Source organism: Mizuhopecten yessoensis, unplaced genomic scaffold, assembly GCF_002113885.1.
Source record: "Mizuhopecten yessoensis strain PY_sf001 unplaced genomic scaffold, ASM211388v2 scaffold716321, whole genome shotgun sequence".
Lineage (NCBI taxonomy): Eukaryota > Metazoa > Mollusca > Bivalvia > Pectinida > Pectinidae > Mizuhopecten > Mizuhopecten yessoensis.
This window is the reverse complement of record NW_018480058.1, coordinates 41,433-64,537: the sequence shown is the minus strand read 5'-3', so window position 1 is coordinate 64,537 and position 23,105 is coordinate 41,433. Positions and strand designations below refer to the sequence as shown.

Sequence of the window (23,105 nt, the reverse complement as noted above, 5' to 3'; positions counted from 1 at the left end):
AAGGATCCATGTCCCACTGCACTATGGTTTGTCCTATATACAGTAACCTCCCCTTATCTTTCATTTGAAAATAATGACTGTAGAACAATTTGAAGTCTAGGGTGTGAATCCCTTTCTGGCCCCACTGCATTTTTGCACTCGGAACACTGTTGTTAATTTACATTTCAACATTTGTTTATCTATTATGTCTCATGAAAGTCCTGCAAGGTATGTTTTTCTTTTCAGAAATGATTTATCAAAGCTATAGTCATACCAGAAAAATACCAGTTTCCAATATGTGTACTTACTTACAGTTTACACAGTGGTTAACTCTATAGGATTGACAAATCAAAAAGATTGGATAACTTGCAAAGATCAACATATTGATGTATTATCTTTAGCTGCTTGTATCATCTAAGCTGGTGGGCTACATTATCTTATTAGAATTATATAATAAATCTGCGTTATAGCAAAAAGTTTAATAAATAATTGAGACAAACATGCTGAAAATGTGTGTCAATAAGGCACTATCTTGAAACTGTGTGATTACTACTAGATATAGAGCATGTGTAACATCTCACTATATTACCAGAATTTGTTCAGCAATGGTTTCACAATATACTGATAGATCTATGTATAAAGGAATTGGTGAGAAAAAGGAAGAAAGGGAAGATTAAGGTACAACGTTGACCTATGACGCAAGAACCATTATTTTGAGGTTTTACTGTACAGTGATATAATTATAAACCGAAATATTTTCACACCCAAGTTGTTGCCTTCTGGACATTCATAGCACATCTGTATAGTCATTTTGTTGTGTCACTTGTTTCAGTTATTATTCTAAAAATGAAAAACAGAACACCAAAATATAATTATAATTCCCCAAATGTTATAGACTATAGTGTCTACTTAACATAAGGCCTAAATTGTAGGTGATGAAAGTTATTGGTATTTGTTCTGGGTTACAGGTGTTTTATGATTTGTACGAGCAGGAGAAGGAAAGATATGACCGAGAAGTAATGGAATACCATGAGCGAGAGGGCAGTGCCACAGCTGAGAAAACTGCAAGTGAGGCGAGTGCTGTTGCCATGGCTACTTAGGCTCATAGTGCTGTCAACGCAATCATCATGGACACATAGAATCTCATATTTGCAATATTATTGAAACTGCACCTGTTTGCATGCCGTCTTAAATGGTATATCAACATTAGTTTTTGCTTTACCTTGCAGAAGAAATTGTGCAATATCAGTACAAGTTTGTAGATGGTTTATCCATTTTGAATAATAAAATTCAACTTAACTTATAGCAGCAATACTGACATGTATTATACCAGCAGCAGATATCACTAGATTTTTTTCTGTAAAACACCCTTCAACAGTAATGCAACCACAAAATACTTGTTTGGTTATATATGTAAGAGACACCAACGTATTCTATTTTCCTAGACTTACAATAAGTCTGGACCTACTGCCACACTTTGTAACATATATTTTGCAGACAATAAGTCTGGGCCTACTGCCACACTTTGTAACATATACTTTGCAGACAAGAATGCTATGGTCCTCCAAGTATACCTACAAACCAAGCATTTGAATTTCAAATTGAAAATAAAATGATGATACATATTTTTGATTATAAGTATGTAGTATAGTAGATGGGCGGGGACTTACAAGGTTGGTCATGTGTTCACATTTTTTTTCTTAATTGATGGACAACATGTTAATCATGTCAACTCTTTGTAACACATATTCTGATTGGCTAAAAAAAATAAGCCCATTACCTAGTTGACTGATCGGTAGGTCCATCTGAGGAATCTTGAATTAAGCAGGAAATCTTCCTGATTCCTACACATGTTGTTGGGTCTATCAACCTGACACCTGACCACTCTGATAACTCTACATTAATGTACATGGATGTTTTCTTCCTGTGTTTGATATGACACAACTTGCTGGCTGATTAACCTCAACTTTATTGATGCAATGTATTATATTAATAAGTAACTAATATTTTCATTAGCATCAGCTTGTGACATGCAACGTCAAAAATCTGAAAGACACTTGTGTGTAACAGATACCAGAGCATTTTATTCCTGGTTTGCTGTATTCAGTAAAATATACTTTACAGACAAAGAAAACTGTTTTTAAAAGACATTCCTGATTCTTGAGCTGTAAAGATGTATTTCTGTAAGACACTTGAATTAAAAAAAAAAGAAAAAATCTTGTTAATTAACAATCTCAATACAGATATCTTGCAAAATATTTTTTCATGCAAAACGACTGATATTGGACATGTACGCACCAAACAATTAAGAAACACGCAGAAGACGCTTCTAACATTTCTAAGATTTTAAAACTACGGTTATTAACTCGTTTGGTATAAAGATGTAAATATGATTAAACATTGCTCACTTGTGGTTTTAAACAGCAACACATTTTCGTGAGTTCATCAAGTGTAAATTCGACCTCTGTCCAGCGATTTCAAGTCACGTGATGCAACAACCAAATTATAACCGACTGCGTATTATCGAATGAATACCGTGGTCATGACAACGGATGACGAGTCCAATTTTTCTATGGAAGAATTGAGCAATTTGACAAATTTTCGAATATAATCAACGCTGTCATGGAGACTCAAAGGAAAAGGTTAAAATGCTCAGCAAAAGCACGGAGTTAGATCTAAGTCCGTGGCAAACCTGAAACCTGAATATGGAATAAACAAGGAATATTGCGTTCTCGAACTTGATATATCAGTAAGACTTGTCCGATGACCCGTCCGAGAATTAAAAAGAAAACAGTTACATTGTTATGTATTTTACATAGGATGGAAGTCATGTTACACTATAAAACGGACTTTTCAGATTCAAAGCTAGCACTAATGTGATAATGGACATAAGACTTGTCTGTTATTATAATTAGGGTGTTAGATAGAAACTTATTGCAAAGCCAGACAGAAACCATACCATTTCAATTATAATGATATTCAATATACAGTCATCTGCATTATATGTAAAGCAAATAATATCAAACTTTTACTTTTTACACAAATAATGTATGTATTAAACGTGTCACAACGTTTCAAGACCGACTGGTCACGTTGTCAGGAAATGAATACCAATGCGTAAATTGTTTGTGTATCTCCAAACTGATAATATTTCCAGACTGATATATCGTATTGAATGGAAAACTAATACTTTATTCCAGATTTTACCAAGGTAAAAAAATGTATGATATAATGTTGCACAAAAAGCTGAACAAATGGTGGAAATAGGCATATAAAACATCAACCGGAAAGTGTGTGATTTAGGAAGACTCGTTCTAGCTTGGTTGGTCAATTCTAACACTCTATATAACTGATATGAAATGGTTAATCTGAAGTGACTTGAACAGACAAAAAGAAAACACAGATGAGTACATAATGTCTTCAGGACTCTTTATTGTTCTACTGGTACATTCCGTGACTCTGCCTATACACGTACTTGATATATACTGTGAGCGTGTCAACCTCCTACACCCGACAACTGCACACCTTTTCTGAAAACTAAAACAGCATCATGGTTAATTCCGTAAGAATTGCTGTATTTTCAAAAATAACAAGTACGAAATTATACAAATAAATAAATCGTTTCGAAAAAAAAGATGGTGTACATAAATTATGTGTAGTTGAAAAATATGGTTTTTACTGACCTCATCACAGACAGCTAATGAAAGTGTTTAATAAACTTGAAACCATACCTCTATAGTAGATGTAATAAACTATCGAAAATATAGATCGTTCGAACAATAAGCTATGGTTCCCGGAGCAAGGAAGTCGGAACCTTAACATTTTTCTTGATATCGAAGCACCTGGTTTCGGTCCATTAAGCCTGTGCTTTGTTTTTATGAGTTGTATGTGTATGAGTTGTGTGTGTTTTCTTTTTTAACTTATCGCAAAAACCACAAACAAAATCGTACTAATCAATGACAGATTACCAAAAGTATTTCAATCGAACTAAATAATCCGAAAAATATATTTACCATGTATCTTTCACAAATGAACGACCTTTGAATGTGGCACTGCTCGTCGTCCCAGCGGAAGTCCCTCTTGGCCCACATCAGCATACAGTCCTGGTTTATACCTTTATAGCTGTTTGGTTCCCCACTGGCCCAGTCTGTACAGTCTCTGTTGACAGGGAATCCGTTTGAAGGATTCCACACCCACTTCCCCTCTTGTCTGATGTCATTTCCGCCGAGCCAGAAATCTCCCCCTAAAGAGATGTACGTAAGGCACTCGTAAGACACGTGGTAAGAGACACAATGTTATAATGGAAATGCATTAACAAGGGGGTATGCTTCTTAAATAGGCATTTCAGTTGATCCATGGTATTAAGCTCTTTCAGAAGTACATTTGTAAAATAATGTTTACCCCAGAAATTTAGGAGTAAAAACACATATCAAATATAAACGACACATTGGGGGAGTTTAAAACATACGATTAAGGGGCTAATAAAAAGCCTGTTACATATCATTATCATTGTTCTTTAAAAAAAACATGGACATTTTAGCTCATTTAGAACCCCTTTTCGTCAAGAAATAGGTTATATCCTACCACCCATTCCGAATAGTCCGTCAACGATTTGTTATTCTGGCGTAGGTCAAACCCTCGTGACGCAGATTTACGTGGGCATTTTACATATTCTATACAATTTCTACAGAGCAGTGTTTAATGTAACCATTCAAATGGTTATATCTAGTTATTGTGGGTTACTTTAAATAAATTTAACGTTTCAGTGGAATTATGTAAGTGTTCAGATGACCATTTTTTATTTTTTCACAGTAATTATCAATCAAGGAGAACTCTCATCTGAAAAAAGTAAACGGTAACATTAAGAAATTATATACAAAATGTGTCTGTACATAAGCTACGTGTTTGGTAAATTCTATATCTGTAATTTGTTTAATGGGAATAGAAATCATAGTAACTTGAATCGTAAAAATACTTACGGCATAATTTTCTGGCGTATCCCTTGACCCACTGTAACTCCGATGGACTATTAAATGAGACGAGAGCCCCTCCCGCAGCAGCACAGGTATACTGTGTGAAATAAAGGTAATATATAACTACTGTCAGAATGGTAATAAATATAAACTCATAATGCATTTTGAATTATCCATGAATAAATTGGTTAGATACAAGATACAATTTAAAAATCTAATCTTGGTCGTCAATTTTTTTTTTAACTCAAACATAAAAATATGATTTTGCGATCATGAAATTTCTCTTTCTTGATGGTAACTTTACTGCTTCCCCATTGCTGTTTACATGTCTCAGTTGATTAAGTGTTCAAGAGCTTGTCTGGAATATCATGATTTCCACAATGACGGACAAACGCACGGTTTGGAGAGGTGAAGGTTGATGAAAAGTGTTGAGGTCATCATCATGATCTCATTGGAAATATTCTTTGTGCTATATAAAGAATGTTTATTGATAATGCTCATTAATGTTTGTTGTTTCGTTATCACTGCCCTGATTCTTGCCTTAAGGACATGACATTACTTGGATTTTATCAAACTTTACATAACTGGTGCTGTGTCTGCAGCAAAAGGCTGTTATCCTCCAGGAACACATGGTCTTATTCTGTTTGTACGTTTTCATTTAACATTGTACGGGTTGATAACCTATGAAGGCTTTTTTTTTGTGCATGCTTGAAATTCATTGATAAATTATTTATCTACTTCATTTTCATAGATCAACTGGATTTTTATTAAGTAATATTTCCTGTTTATATTTTTTTTTATAATATTTTAGCAATTATTTATACTCAAATCATATTTTCTGGAAACGATGCAAAATTATTTCCCTTGTCTGAAATATGATAACCGACCAGAAAAATCCGACAAGAACGTCGGATATATAATACTAGACAATCTTATATATGATAATACTAGAGCGTCCTATGTATAAATAATACAAGGACGTCTTACATATAATAATACTTTAACTTCTAACATATAATAATACTGCAACGTATTTTATAATGTTAATACTAAAATGTCTTGCTTATTAAATTCAATGCATAAAAGAAACATGTATAGAGAATATGTCATGAGTTTCCCTTCATATAAGATCTATGAGACGAGTTTATATTTATTTTTTATTATTTTTGCAAGCCTCTGTATCCTTAATCTTATATGAAGGGATATCAATGACAGATTTGATTTACCACGTGACATATAACCATTGTTTAACTTCATCATAGTTTGTTTGCCATCTGTCATCGTAAGCTGATCGTCAACATTTTGCAAAACCCGAAGTAGGCCCAATTTACCGACGAAAGGAGAAATAGTTCTATATATAACCTAAATTAAGGAAGTTGACGTTTTAATTGTATACAGTCATATCGTCCTGTATCTAACACACACATAGAATGATTTACAACTGTAAAATTGTTATTTGCAATTAAAATAAAAGTTCAATAAATTGAGCGCACTTCGTATGTGACGTCACTTGGCGAGGAAATGGAGACACGTAGTTCACCCACTGTCGGTGTCATACACCAACAATGGACGGGACATTTACTTAGTAACGTCATACCCCAACAATGGACGGGACATTTACTTAGTGACGACATACACCAATAATGGACGGGGCATTTACTTAGCAACGTCATACACCAACAATGGACGCGACATATACTTAGTAACGTCATACACCAAGAATGGACGGGACATTTACTTAATACCGTCATAAACCAACAATGGACTGGCCATTTACTTAGTGACGTCATACCCCAACAATGGACGGGGCATTTACTTAGTAACGTCATACGCCAACAATGGACGGGACATTTCCTTAGTGACGTCATACACCAATAATGGACGAGACATTTACTTAGTAATGTAATACACCAACAATGGACGGGAAATTTACTTAGTAACGTCATACGCCAACAATGGACGGGACATTTCCTTAGTGACGTCATACACCAATAATGGACGGGGCAGTTACTTAATAACGTCATAAACCAACGATGGACTGGACATTTACTTAGTGACGTCATACAACAACAATGGACGGGACATATACATAGTAACGTCATCCACCAACAATGGACGGGACATATACATAGTAACGTCATCCACCAACAATGGACGGGACATTCACTTAGTAACGTCATACACCAACAAGGGACGGGACATTGACTTAGTAACGTCATACACCAAGAATGGAAGGGACATTTACTTAGTGACGTCATACAACAACAATGGACGGGACATTTACTTAGGAACGTCATACACCAAGAATGGAAGGGACATTTACTTAGTGACGTCATACACCAATAATGGACGGGACATTTACTTAATAACGTCATAAACCAACAATGGACTGGACATTTACTTAGTGACGTCATACACCAACAATGGACGGGACATTTACTTAGTAACGTCATACACCAACAATGGACGGGACATTTACTTAGTGACGTCATACACCAATAATGGACGGGACATTTACTTAGTGACAAGAAGTAGGTAGTACCCTTGCGTATAAATACCATTCACACAGAACCAGCCAATCAGCGTAGAAAACAGCTAAAGTACGTAATGTCTGTTATCAGGATGAACTACAATTTGAAATAAGCTACTGACAGATTAAGACATGTTCAGGTGGGTTTTTTATCAAATATATTTATCCCATTTTGCTTGAATCTTCTATTTGAATGTACCTACCGATGCTTGGAACCAGGACTGTTTTTCGTATGAATTGCTGAAGTAATAGCAATGGTTACAGAAAGGCACCCATCCCCTCGGACAGGCCCAGCCAGCCACTGAAACAAAACATATCGGACCACCCTATGTTAATTTTGATACTTTGTGGAAAGAGGACAAAGGTAATTTGGGAAAATATGCAAATCATTTCAAATTTTTGTTTCGATCAATTTTACTTCTGATACAAGATGTTCGCTGATGGTGTTGTATAAGAAGTAAAATGGATAAAAAAAATATCACTGAAACACAAGAACAAAATGAAATTAAAAATATTAAAGATATATCGGTGACACGCTAGGACAAAATGCAATTAAAGTATATCAGTAACATACAAGGACAAAATAAAACTAAACATTTGAAAATATCGGTGATACGCTAGATCAAATAATACGAGAGACATCAACAGGACAAGAATCAGTAAACAGAGAAAAATAAAGCTTCGGAAGGCTCAGTGATCTCCGCACCATGTGTGGCATCCGACCTGCTGTCTCCAGACTAATCAAAGACAATATGTCTGCAATCATCATAACAGGAACAGTAAACACGTCTTTTATAGAAACTCTAACTTTCCGAAAAACGCAATCACGCTAATTAATAATGATATTCTACGTACAATTTGGGAAAGATCCGTATGTATAACACCTATGTAAAATTTCAAAATACCCAAAAATCTAAATATTTTATAAATATTATAGTTTTTATTTAAAAAATCCAACAAGATATCAAAGCATCAAAAACCAAAACAAGAAAATGCAGCAAAGCTGCTGGACACCAAATCTGTTTATGCAAATGACGTACTGACAGTCCAACAACCACGAGAGAACGGATCCTGTATACTCGAAATTATTTAATTAGTTTTAACCGCACGTTTAGGCATAACTGTTAACGATTTAATAATAATGTCATCTTAAGCTTCTGAGAGAGAGAAGCCGGACATAATATAATTTACATAAAATATCATTTATACCTTTTGTCAAAATCGCAGCGACTTTTGCAAATATTACTTTTGACAATGTGTACCTATTTGACTATTTTTGGATAAAATATCAACCGTCCTCTAGGTTAAAGCGTCAATCGTAGTCCCCCGCACCTTTGAATAATAGTTATTACGTCACGAGAAAGCTACGAAGACACATTTCGTTACAACGCTGTTTTTTTGGTTGTTAACACATATGTTCGTTTTAAACAAGTGAAATAAATATATCGTATTGAACGGTACAACCATGGAATTGTCTATTTCTCCCCTTTTTTTCGTCACACCACCCAAATATTGCTACATTAGAAAAACGCGGGAATGTGTAGCGTAGTTTTTGACGCCAAGTTCTAATGACGTCATTCTTGACAGCAAATCAGAGAACCATTTTGAATGGATTTTTACGGCAATTTTGCCATTTGCTGCTACAATCTGGTAAAATTTCCAGACAAAAATGATATTTATAGTGTAGTTATGTAAGAGCAATAATGTATTCTGCAATGGTAGACAACACAACCACTTTTCTGCCGTCATTTCATCTAAACTTGAAACTGAAAAACACCGCAGAGAATAGAATATACCGTTCGGATTGGACACTACTTAGAGTGACGTCTTCAATTGGGAAGATATACTATTTCGTTTATATTCACTGCATTGAAGATATGGAGAATTCATGATATTTCACTAGTAAAGTGTAATAAATACCGATACCATAGGGTTAACCATCATATTTTTGTAGACAGTATGCGGCCTCAATTTCCCAGAAGGCTTTTACACACGTACTTTAAGTACTTGAAGTGTTTACAGATCAAACCCGGCGGCACCTCGCGCTGTATTTAGATGATTTTTCAAGATAATATTTTATCACATAATGTACTGTGTTATCCAGTGAATATACCCATGTCTTTTTTTGCATATTAACCCATGCAATATGACCTAGTAGCCCTGTGATTAGTTATAAGTTTCAATTGTTTCAATTGTGACGTCGCGCCTAGGACAAGTACATGACGTCACAAACTTACGCGCTGGAGTCAAAACGGCGGCTTTTTTCATTTCATTGTTGTATGAAAATTGTCGTTTTACACGAATAAATGCCACTAATCTTGATTATGTGATGAAAAGGATCTTATACTCGTTTTCATTTATGAAACTCGTCACAAATGTTTCATTTTAGCTCGCCAGAGGCTCGCTAAATTGAAAAAAGTCTCGTTTCATAAATCTAATATGAAATGAAAACTCATGTAAGATCCTATATATATGAGAAAATGAATTCATTGTAATAAACTTTCTATAAATATGACGCAAAGGTTCAAACGCTGATCATCAAGTGATCATGACCGAGCGCCGCATTGCCGATCCTTGGTATGTACCGCGCTGCCGAGCGTTGTCCAACGTGGGATACTAACCGGAAAAAAAGTAGATGCTAACTTGATTTCGACCAAGTCTTTATATAAACGAGATCGAAGGTTTCACGGAGCCCTTTTCGAGGAGAAATACCTTGCTCGCCTACACCATATTCACATAGACAATGACGTCGACCACTATACAAACAGGTCCAAATTGTGGTTAAAGTTAGCACTTTATCAAACTTAATAAATACGATAAACGATTAGTTATTTGGAATTTTTGAAAGATTATCATTAAATATAAAACATCTGAAAATATAAAACGGTTCTTGACTTTGACTCTTTGATAAAAATGACAATACATGTAAAATGATAAACTTATAAAAAAAGAAATACAGATTATCCAATTTGTTTTCTCTATGTACTGAACCATACCTTCTGTGACCATGATGGCACTAAACACCAGGGACATCAACAGGACATTCATCTTCGACGTAGTCAGTGGTTACCAAGAGGAATGCGTGAGGAGAAGGCGGGCACCTGTTTTATAGGTAGGTGTTACGTAGTCACATCTGGTGAGAGCATTAAAAACACAAACATGTATCGTGGTATGTACACCTTATGTTATCTCCTCAATCCGTGATTATGTTTACTTGTGACTGGTCAATGAACCTCAAATTAACATGTAGTAAGGTTGTAATTCCTCTCCTTGTGACAACACACCTGTTACCCGGACTGGAGTTTAACCCAATCAAACACCTCCGCGAGTGTTAACGTATTCTTCCTTAAGTTGTTCGTCATTTAATGAAGCGTTAAAATCTCTTCACCTGGAGTTCATAAAGAATAAAAGTGCAAATAGTGTATGTGCTACTTATAAAGTTTCAACGACTATTTCTAAACCAGGCCCTATTGGGGTTTTTTCACGTATTGTGTATGTTATGAAACATATTGGAGAAGTATTTCTAATAAATGATTTAAAAAATCACTCATTTCTTATCAATATGTTCTGCAGTATACTATTATGTGATTCTTCCATATTCATACTGGCATATACTCCATTCTATCGAACACTTTTACACGTAAATCTAATGTGGTCTTCTGTTCGACATTGACGGCTAGTACGTATACGTTGGGAAATAGTGAAGGATTCATTAGAATGTCGACAGACTATTGCTCTGAAAATGGCCAATTGTCCTGAGGTAAACTCAGATATATCACGTATTAAGGAAGTCAATAAATAACACCTCTGTCATTATATTTCATTGCCAATATTACCACCTGGAAATCATCAACTAATTATACGAAGGCCAAAGTTCTTCGATTAATCCTGAGCCCGTCTTCAAGAAACCATTCTCATGTTCAAGCATGAATTTTGTGCTCAAGCCAACTTTCTTGTAATTCTTTAATCATATAATACGGTCAAAAAATCAAGCTATCGCATTGAAAACAGGTTTCAGCTGTCTTCCATATCTTTGACAAAATGTATTTTTTTAATGATTTATCACAAAAACAAGATATTGGGTTGGAGCACAAAATCCGAGTTTGAGCCGAGAATTGTTTCATGAATACGGGCCTTGGTATTCCTGTAACCGTTTTTATGCTCATGCATGGGTTATGTGCTCAAATAAACTTTCTTTAAACTTTCTTAAATTATGAGACAAGGTAAAAAGTAGTGTAAGTATCGCAAAAAAGGATTCTACTTTAAATCTCTCGAAAATTCTTCTTAATCACAGACAAAATGTGAAACTTAATCAAGTTATCGCCGGAAGATAAAGTATGATAATAGTTTCATGAATAAGGGCCCTGAAGTGCGATCTTTATTTATTCCCGAATCAGTTTTGCAATATTTATATTTTTATAGCATTAATAAGACAGTCTTAAACATACACATCCCCCCTTGTCGAAAAAGATTAAGATTTTATAATAAAAAAATACACATATTTTTTGGTGTTATAACAAAACCAAAAGAATATATAATTTGATTCATTATCATGCACATCGAAGTGCTTCCGTATTATCCAGTCAATAATGTTTTCAATAATGCTAACCGGTCTTGTTACCGCAAATTTTTGATTTATTCTAAATATCCATTCCTTCCGCTTACATGTTTATCTAAAGAAACGAAACTCTATCACACACAAACCATAACCACTCGACTTTATCTTTACTGATACAAAATTTACTTTAAATGATATATTGTAGCAGCATATTAATATGTAGGGAAATGAAACAAAGTCGTGACCATGCTCTGATTTGTCTTTCAATCACATTCTGTGAAAGGATCGACCGGCATTAAATTTCTTCTAAATCATTGGATTTTGGAATAATAATATACAGGATCTTTTTTGTCTTTAATGTAATGACAGTAACGTGTGGTTTACACATCTAAATGGGTCGTTGAATGATAGGACAAGGCATTCTCAACGTTTGAAATTTCTGTTGATTTATTTTCGTGTTTTCTTAGACATTTTGTAAGCAAAATCAATCATGACAGATAATTGTGTATTGGGTAATACTATGGTATATGTATACGATATTGGTAGACCAACATTGCAATACGGTATACGAGTCTTACGAATCTTGGGTGGCCAGGTGGCGCAGTGGATAGCGCACTCGCCCTTCTACAAGACGTCAGGGGTTCGATTGAAAAGGTATGTGGTCACCTACCCGTCCACGTTGGTTTTCTGCGGATACTCCTGTTTGTTCCCACATTAAGACCCCCTATTCGCTAACGTCCGGCCAACAAGAGTGATTAGTATAAGTATATATACCTTGTTTCATAATTGTTGTAAAATAAATAAAGTTTATATTCATTTCATACGAATTTTAATCTCTTGTAATATACCAGAATGAAACTCTTCTCCCACTATTAACTAACATCAGTACTACATTCATTGTTTGACGGTTTCCACGAGTCTTAAAGGCGTAGTTAATTGAAAACGTAATGCAAGTTAATCAAGGCGTACATGCGGACATTGAATCTTACAGGAAATAAATGATATAATATACAAAAATGTACGGTACATTAACTAAACTCAAATGTAATGTGCGTACTCATCAAAATGCAAATCACAATGTTTCACAATGAAATAACCCCAATTTATCATATAAACGCAGGCTGCTATGACGTGTTATAATACATTTTCAATACGTATGTGTGTGATATCAACCAGAAGACAAACCTGTTATGTATTCCATTATACAACCCGGTCCCGTTATGTATGTGCCATGTATTATTAAAAAAACACCGCTAATGTTGTTTATTCAACTTTTATTAATCCCGCTAAAACTCGTTTAAAAAAAAAATTAATGTCGTTTAATCAACTTTAAGCAATCTCGCTAAAGCTCGTTTCATAAAAGAAATGTGAAATTTTGGATGGTCATCTTGTCGGGCAAAACAACACAAAGAAGTTTTTAGACTTTACTGTAGACTACAAAATGCGGATACAGATATTGATCTACATAAGGTGTATATCAGGTGGTCATCTAGGAGAAGGAACTCGTGGGAAGGGCGTGTCCGCAATTTAGGAAACAAACTTAAGGTATTAAATATACTTAACACTTGCGTATCTGTTAAAACCAAACTACGTATAATTACCGGTTCCATTAACGGGAATGACGAAACTTTTTGGTTCTCGAAATCATGCAACGACAGTATTGCAAGCAGCAAACCAAGAACATACAGAAGATATAAAAAAGACAAGATAACGGAACATTATATAACGTCACTTATACACGTCACTATCGGAGCCACCTCGCTTAACTCAGACTCGGTCGTCTCCCCTTAATGTTGGAAACTGGACGCTACAGTAAGTTGCCAGTAGAGCAAAGGAAATGCCCTTTCTGGTTAAAACACAGTTGAAGATGAGTTTCATTTCCTTTGTGACTGTCCTGTGTATAGTGATATAAGATATGATCTATTAAAAAACGAAGTGAACTCCTTTAGTTATTTTAATGAACTTACTTCAACTGAAAAGTTGTTTTATTTATTGCAGGATAATGCGCTTCAATTTTCGCTTTCTAAAACCATTTATTCTAAGATGAGACGGAGGCGGTCGCTTTTAAATGTGTAAATATACAATTGTAAATTATAATGTATCGCAATATTGATTTAATTGTAATGTGATGAAGAAAGAAATGTGATTCTACTATTCTATCATTTTTTTTTACATGTAATACTCTATGAGGATATTTAATATGCACATATGCTAGGTCTTCACTTTCATTTCACACATGATGTGCATCCAAATAGTTATAAATGTCTTAAAAGCCGATATCGGCTGGGCATCTTTTATAAACTAGCTGTATATGATGTTTTATGAATGATTGTTTGTGAATTCAATGATGCATGACTATATAATAAAATATTGATTGATTGATTGATATGAAAAGAGCATTACGGACGACAGGTGCGAGACGGGCAGAGTCGACTTCGTTCATATGTACTGACTGTTCAGGCTAAAGGACCAGGCAATATCTATGAACAATTGGAAGTACTGTATGCATCGTCGTTGATGATATCTTCATTTCTAGCTTTCAAGCAGTGTTTTTATAGACTGTATCTCATAGTCACCATTGTTTTCCTACTATATGAGTATATCTAGTCCCATCCACTTTTCTAAGTTCTGCTTAAAACTTGCGTGGACACTCGTTCACCTCCTCTGAACCTTCTTGACCCTAATTAATCGTCAACGCTTCCGGCATTCCGTTCTGTTAAATAAGTTTGAAGTGAATTCACTGCAGTCTTTATAACAGCTTTTGTATTTAAGCTACGTTTAGCGTTCAAAATCTGCTGTAACTCCTCTTTGCAACAAAAAAACGACTGTCATCGGTGGCCATTTTCACTGTTGTCTTTTGGTTCTGAAAATGTGACGTCACGAGCGTTCCATTACATTTAACCGTTAAAGAGGGACGTTGTTTGATGGCTTTTTTTGAAAACGCCATTTATCTGCTCATATCCTTTTGAATTACCAAATAACAGCCGCTAAATAGACCATCCAATTCCGGTGTGATATCTAATTATTGAGTTTTCCCAGTTAAAAGAGGTTACATAGTTATGAAAAGAATTCAGGTGCAAAACAAGTTTACGACTATCTACCCACAGCAATACCATCAGTGACGTCATCAATTGATAACGTGTATCCGACATAAGCCTGCCGCTCGTCGTCGTCCTCATCGCCTTCAGCGATTTATCTTCCCGATTGAAAAATAAATCTACGTGGGATGCGTATTACTGCGAACCAAACCTGGGGGCTCCTGGCAACAACAGGTGTAATGTGAACAATTCCGCGTACACTAGGCCAGCTTTACAACTTATTATACTTATTACAATGTATCTGTTAAACTGATACTAATTATAAACATCCTCGTGTGTTTACGGACAAGTCCATACCCCAGGCCTGACAATGTGCTGGCTAATAGTACCATATGTTCAATAGAAACGATTCCACGAACAACATTAAAATACACGATTTTAATCTTCTATTTAATTTCAATATCTGAAATCAGAAATGGCCTATCGATTCTATCTTGCTTAAACCTATAAAAGTCAGGTAATTTCCTCAATATACACATATTGTAAAAACATGATGAAGGGAGTTCTTTTACTGCTAGCTTTCTGTCAGACGGTGTGGGGACACGGGCGAATGCTTGAGCCCCCCGGGCGGTCCTCAGTGTGGCGTTTTTACCCATGGGATGACCGCTTTGTACCCAACTATAACGACATGGAGTTGTTCTGTGGAGGGTTTTCGGTAAGTTTATACATTCTTTATGGCACAGAAGTTCATGGTTCCACTCCGTGTGTTAGGTCGCGGAATCGAACCCTGATATCTTTTCATGATAAAGGGATTGTGTAGTTCTGATTTATTTTGTAAATCCTTCCTTTATTTGGAGAACGGGCATGCATTTGGATGAGCAAATTAAATACTCATAAGTACTCGGCACGGACTGAAATACGTAGACTGTGCATTAATCAAGAATAGATATTAAATTTCATGGAATATAAAACAGCACCTCAAAGAAGAAAACATGGCAGAAGACGACTCGGGATGTCGATCATTAGATGTACGGGAAGCGATGTGGTACAATAGCTGAATACGAGATTCTGATCAAGAAGATTATTTAGGACTTTGGTAAAAATAGAAGATTTATATGATTTATACATTTAATTCATATACTAGTAGTGAACTTCCAAGCGTAACAACAAACATCTGTGGTAGATAGTATAAGTCCTATATACGCCAAATTCACTCCTACCCTCCGAAAAAAAATGTTTCTCTTTTATGTCCTAAATACGCTTGTATTTTCTGATTTTTACAAACAAAGAACTACTAGTTAATGGAACAGCTCTTCGTTATTTGGAGGCGACTGAAAAACCTTTTAAAAAGTGGCTAGTGGCGTGGTGCCAGCATTAAGAAAGATTGGACATTCTGTACAAAATCACCAAATTTTGTTTGTATTAGTACATACCAATGCCTTTACTTGTACACCACTTAGATTTTCCTAATTTGCTCCTGAACTTACACTTTGTGAAGCAAGGTATACAATTACATTGCTTTGATTATGATGAGGGGATTCTATCCACCAAAGTAATATAGGGAGCTAAAGGTGTTTTACATGGGGAGCCCCCATCACCACCACGACCCCCAAACACGTTTTAAGCACGTGCCGCCTTCAAATAAATATTGTTTAGCTGTTATTCAAAATACCTTAATAAGAACTTCACCACTGTGACCAGTCTGGTTTTGGAAAAAAACAACTTCTGCTAGACAGATTAATTCAGGTGACTGGCAGGTGTAATTTGCTCTAAAACCAGACAGTGTAAGAAAACAAGGTGACAGTGATGAATCGGTCGGAACAATTATTAATCTGCTTTTGTTGGTTCTAGATTTTCGTTACACAGTTTTAAAATGTTTGACAAAAAAACACGATCTGAAAGTAATAAAAATATTAAATGGCAGCTTGCTTTAGTTTGCATTATATCTTAACAAAATGCAAACATGATGATAGCATACCAACACATTGTACCAGGTTTGGTCATACCAACACATTGTACCAGGTTTGGTCATACCAACACCTTGTACCAGGTCTGGTCATACCAACACATTGTACCAGGTTTGGTCATACCAACACATTGTACCAGGTCAGGTCATACCAACACATTGTACCAGGTTTGGTAATACCAACACATTGTACCAGGTTTGGTAATACCAACACATTGTACCAGGTTTGGTCATTATACATAGAGTTAGTTTGTGTGTAAACAGCACAAAGTAATTTACACTGACGGTATGTACATTAGTCTGAAACAGTTATCTCATATCATTTCAAATATATTTGTCTGTTGCAATTAACAATAGGATTGGGCACAGGCATTGCCTTTAACAACTCTTGCCATATAGAAAGACACACATTTCTTATATATACTGCATGTAAATTGAAGATGTAATATATTAAGTTTAGGTAGTACACTGAAGGGTAGGCTGAACCAATAAGCCAGCTTTATATATATGTACATAGCAGTCTAATTGGAATATCAGGAATATCAGAGATTTTAACAGGGTAGATATAGTGTTTGTTTAGGGCACTTCAAAGTCACTACACACAGTGCCATATTAACCAGTTACACAAGGATTGCAGGCAATTAATGGTACATAATATAATATGTGGTACAATATGGCTAAAATCTTCTAGATTTTTCTATATCATCCAGGACAGAAGTGAGAACAAATATAGTTAGTTTGTACTATATGCGCGTCAATTAGGCAGGATGCCAGTCCATGTGGGGTCTGCATTTGTTCCAGTTGGCGTTCTTGTTGGCTATGAGTGTTGGCAATAGAGTTTTACCTTAGGTATTAATGTACAGTTAGCCAATAATGTATCCTTTAGTATGGTTAGCTACCATAAACAATGTAGGTTTTAAATAAGGTAGATAAATAAGTAGAAATTTGACCGAAATAACTGATGTTTTACAGATATTGTAACTCGGCTAAATCTCTGACAGGGTTGACATCGCCACCATACATTGAGAGATTGAATCTCAATCTGATTATAAATATACATCTGTATTTTAATCAGATTGTATCCCTCTATATATGTTATTATTGACAGAAGTTTGTCCCAAAGTGAAACACATTTGTCATCTTTCTATAGGCCAATTTCTTTACTGTCGACTGATGGTAAAGTTTTTGAATAAGCAATTTTAAAGCACTTTTACCTTTATTTTATACATCGAAGCCTTGTTTTACAGCTATAGTCATCCCACAAATTGATAATTTGGCGTTGAAAAAACAATGTTATATAAATTTATTTTTTGTTTGCGAGTAAAGCCTTCGAACGTGTTTAATATTGAAATTAAAATTCTATGGAATTTCATACGTTTGCGTATATAGTTAGATTGTATTAATAATTCCTAGTATGTAGTCTTATTTGAAGCAGGAATTCTTCAGGGATAAGTTATTGAACCATGTTTATTAAATCAGCCTTTCTTTGTTTACAGATGATAAATCACTTTTAATGTCACCAACGTCTCGTCTTCTAAATTCGAGAAATGTTGAATAGAATAGAGCTCTGGAGACGTAAATACTTGGTGAATAGAATAGATCTCTGGAGACGTAAATACTTGGTCTAACAGGGATTGGTTATTTTTAATGGTAAAAGAGCAGATAGGATATTTATTTCAAATTATGGGGACATAGTGTATGATAATGGTAAAATCTTGAATTTCATTGATTATCCTCACAATGTAGGAGTAATTTTTATTCAAGTGCTAACGTGTCTATGAGATTACACTTCTACTTCTATAATGAGAAAAGTAAAGTCGAAGTTACCAGTTTTAAAAATATGATTACAAGTTATGACACAGTTATGATAAATTTTAATCTGATAATTTGGAGCAAAGAGAAACTGTTCTATAAAAACAGTACTTCAGTCAAATGCCTGTATTCATGAGTCGTGTTATAAAACAAATCTAGAAGCGAATCTATAACCGAACAAAATCTGTTATACTTAGATAAAATGTGTAACAAAAAAACTCCTCGTCTGTTGCCTTTATTGGAGAAAATATCCATTACTCTGTAAGAAATGATAACTATGTAAGTTACTACAATTTAGACTCTCTTTTGCCATATCTGATAGTTTCAGCAGATAGTTCAGTACAATCACTATATTAGCACCAAACTTGACGTCACCTTCACTTATCTATTTATAAGGCTGATAAATTGTAAATTGAATATGTTGCATATATAGCTCAGGTTTTTTTCCAGAGCAAGTGTTGTTTATAGAGCAACTTATCATTGTAGATATCCATGTGAAAATGTTAATTACGAACATTTAGAAATGCAATATTCATTCAGCATAGACTTTGACATAAAATAGTATTTTATTAAATTATTTTGCTTTTTCTCGTAACAATATATACGGTATAAATGTATTTTAGGAAAAGGCATTAATAACTTATATGATTGGTGCTTCATCCATTGCTCTACGTTTGGCAAAAGTCGATTTGAATTAGAATTTGTACCTAAGTATGATATCTGCCTTAAAACTTCGGTGTGCTGTGGTGATAACTAGGGCATCGACTAACATGTATCCACTTAGACAAATCTAGCACTAATCCAATGGATGATGTACTTTTTTTTCTTTTTTTTAGTAAATGAAATTAACATACAAATGAAATCAACATACAAATGAAATCAACATACAAATGAAATAAACATACACATGAAATCAACATACAAATGAAATCAATATACCAATGAAATTAACATACCAATGAAATCAACATACCAGTGAAATCAACATACAAATTAAATGAACATACAAATGAAATTAACATACGAATGAAATTAACATACAAATGAAATCAACATACAAATGAAATCAACATACAAATGAAATTAACATACACATTAAATCAACATACACATGAAATGAACATACAAATGAAATGAACATACAATTGAAATCAACATACAAATGAAATTAACATACAAATGAAATCAACATACAAACGAAATTAACATACAAATAAAATTAACATACAAATAAAATTAACATACAAATGAAATCAATATTTGACACAGTTGCAAGTCGCATTCATCGTAAGTTCAGCGGAACATTTTGATCGTGAGCTTCATACATGTAGGTTTAAGTAGAACAAGAGGTTAAATAAAAACATCCTTTTTTGCTTGTTATGTATGTAATAAAACCACCTGTTAATTCCTTATATCTATACATCTCTAATCAAGTGTATGAATTTTTTTATTTTTTTTACATGTACAATAGCATCGTGAACACCCTTTCAGGCAGGGATTATATTGTATTCATATATATGAAGTTATTTATTCGGAACTTATCGAATCTATATTTATGTTACATATCACGATTCTTTTGAAAGTAAAAGCCCTCTAAGTCTGTTTTATATAGGTATTGAACGCATTTATAAACATATGTAATCCTTTGTGGAAACTGAGGTTTAAATTCATGAGTTGGTTTATTCCGTGACGGTAAAACGTATCACGGACAATGCTGTCGTAACACACTGTTACAATGTCAGTCTGTCACATTAATGTTCATCTCTCTCTAGCACGAAATACAGCAAACTAGAGTACTTAAATTAAGTCTATTTGTCCCTTAAGCAGTTAACATTTACTCTTCTGAGGTTCAAATTAACTCCAGGTCTGATTTTTATCAGGTTTTTGTAACATTCAGAAAATCATGATCAACTTTTACAACAATCTTTTCCAAGCGTTAGATCTGCAAACATTGGTAAACAAAAATGAGTGTTTTTCATTAAAAGATATCTTATACGTTTTGACAGTTTTAATCATTCATTTCATTACAAATTGAGGACATGTCATCATTGTTGAATCTCTCTTCTCCAGACAATGATGAGTAATGGCGGGAAATGTGGTACGTGTGGTGACCCATACAACGGGGAGCGTGAAAATGAGGCTGGCGGCAAATACGCAACTGGGTTCATTGTCCAGAACTACGAAAAAGGGCAGATAATCGATGTCACTATTGATCTCACAACTTCACACATGGGGTTCTTCGAGTTCAAAATATGTGCCAACAATGACGTAACAACACCAGTAACTCAGGACTGTTTGGATAAGCATGTTCTGAAATTTACAAACGGGGATGTTAAATGGCCGATAACAACTACTGGGTTTTACCATCTCAAGCTTCAGTTGCCGCCGGATATGACGTGTGATCAATGCGTCCTTCAGTGGCACTATAAAGCAGGTAAGATGGTTATATATGAAAGGTCGTTATTTACGACATAGGATATGCAAACTTAATCAAAATTCGTCTTATTCGGTGATTAAATTACATAAAAAGATATCCTTTAATATTTTTCTTATGAATTATATTATATTATGAATAACATGACGTCACAATAAAAATCTTTTCACGGAATTCAGATATCAACAGACACCAATGGACATGCTGTTAAAATGAAACAATTACAATTTCCATCTCGTGTTGGCAGGTAACAATTGGGGCGTGGATGAAATAACCGGAGAAGGGTGTCTCGGATGTGGTGACCAGGAAACCTTTATTAACTGTGCAGACGTTAGCATATCCGGTACTGGAGGTCAAACTTCCGGACCACCACCCCAACAGACGACTACAACTAAGGAACCAACACCCCCAGCACAGACAACTGCACCGCTAAGTCCAGAATCCACTTCCATCTCATCACCAATCACGACACTGTTGCCAGGTAGTAGCTCGTGCCTGGCTGGTTACAGGACGCGTTGCCGGGGTGAGGGAGTATTTGACGAGTGTTGTAACACTCTCTGCCACAATCACGCCTGCAATCCGGCCTTTTGTACGTGCGACTGTGTTCCGGATATGACGTGTGAAGGCATAGGTCCCTTAAGGAACTTGCTATTTGCCGATGAGTATTGTTATCATCACTGTCTGGGAGGCTGTCCCGAGTTAAGTAACAGTTGCTTATGTCGCTTGAATTAGACAAACTATTCAAAAGCACGTATATTATGTATACATATGTATATGATGCTGCATAACTCTTGACACAGTTACCATAACACCTGTCATTGAAAGAAACCATGTAATATACTCAATCTATAATCAAAACATGTTGTTTGTTGTTATTTTCTGCTACCAATAGTAATAACAATACTTTTTTTCCAAATACTGCAAAGTCCAGTGAAAGCACTGCATAGTCAACGCCACTGTACGGTCTGAATATGGAAATATATTATCTAATTCTTTTTCATAGAAAAGAATAAATCAGGTCACTATTATATTTAATATCACTTGAAAAATGGTGTCCGAAATACAACGTGGCGAATGCCTATATCAACTTGAACATCAATACAGGCAGTCATCCTCCAGGCAAATTGTTAAAATGGGCGAAGTATTACGTACCTATTACATCCTCGATACTCCAAGGTTTACAATCACTTCTGATATCTGGTCCCCTGGAGTATGTCATAGCAGAATTAAATAATTGATTGGTCTCAGGAAAACAACTGACCGATCGCTAGGCTGATCCCTGTCCTTTGAAGGTTACAGAGGAACAACACCGAGTTCAAATTCCCGTCAGGTTTACCGTTACGCGACTACGAGATTATTTTGATGTACATAAAAAGGCTCAAACTAACTTGTCTTTTTGTCTTATTCACAAAACTTCCACAGAGCCGTCTGTTTTGCTTTAATATATTCCAGGTGTGAGAGAGCAAAATTGAGAGTAACCCCTGGAGTATCGATGATGTACATGTACCTATTATAGCTACGCGTTCGATATTTTCTGTTCATGAAGAGACTGTAACACACATTAATGTATCCGAGCATTAGTTTAAGTAGACAGCTTATATATGTGTACAAATGAACAATTCAACATACAGCTCTTTTACTTGTTGTATTTTTTAAGTTTTATACAATGCGTTTTAACACCATCGATGAATCGGAAGTGGACGAAATGGCAATATGTTTAAATAAAAATTACCTTCTATGGCCGTCCGCATTGACATACTAAATTTCCAAAACAAAAGTGCTTCCTTCTTCGTATTTGAAGCCCACATTGTTCTT

The 23,105-nt window shown here is 35.0% G+C and overlaps 2 protein-coding genes across 2 annotated transcripts; one reads left to right on the top strand and one right to left on the bottom strand.

Moving 5' to 3' along the window:
- Positions 1–3,391: 3,391 nt before the first annotated feature.
- Positions 3,392–10,583, bottom strand: LOC110443026 (perlucin-like protein). The gene is made up of 5 exons (XM_021486976.1): positions 10,479–10,583; positions 7,686–7,783; positions 4,959–5,049; positions 3,993–4,222; positions 3,392–3,516 (listed from the first exon to the last, which is right to left on the bottom strand). The coding sequence occupies exons 1-5, from the start codon at positions 10,528–10,530 to the stop codon at positions 3,484–3,486; spliced, it is 504 nt and encodes a 167-aa protein (XP_021342651.1). The 5' UTR covers positions 10,531–10,583; the 3' UTR covers positions 3,392–3,483.
- Positions 10,584–15,639: 5,056 nt separating this feature from the next.
- LOC110443036 lies at positions 15,640–22,142 on the top strand. Its single transcript, XM_021486985.1, has 3 exons — positions 15,640–15,793; positions 20,927–21,290; positions 21,538–22,142. The coding sequence occupies exons 1-3, from the start codon at positions 15,689–15,691 to the stop codon at positions 22,020–22,022; spliced, it is 954 nt and encodes a 317-aa protein (XP_021342660.1). The 5' UTR covers positions 15,640–15,688; the 3' UTR covers positions 22,023–22,142.
- Positions 22,143–23,105: the final 963 nt, after the last annotated feature.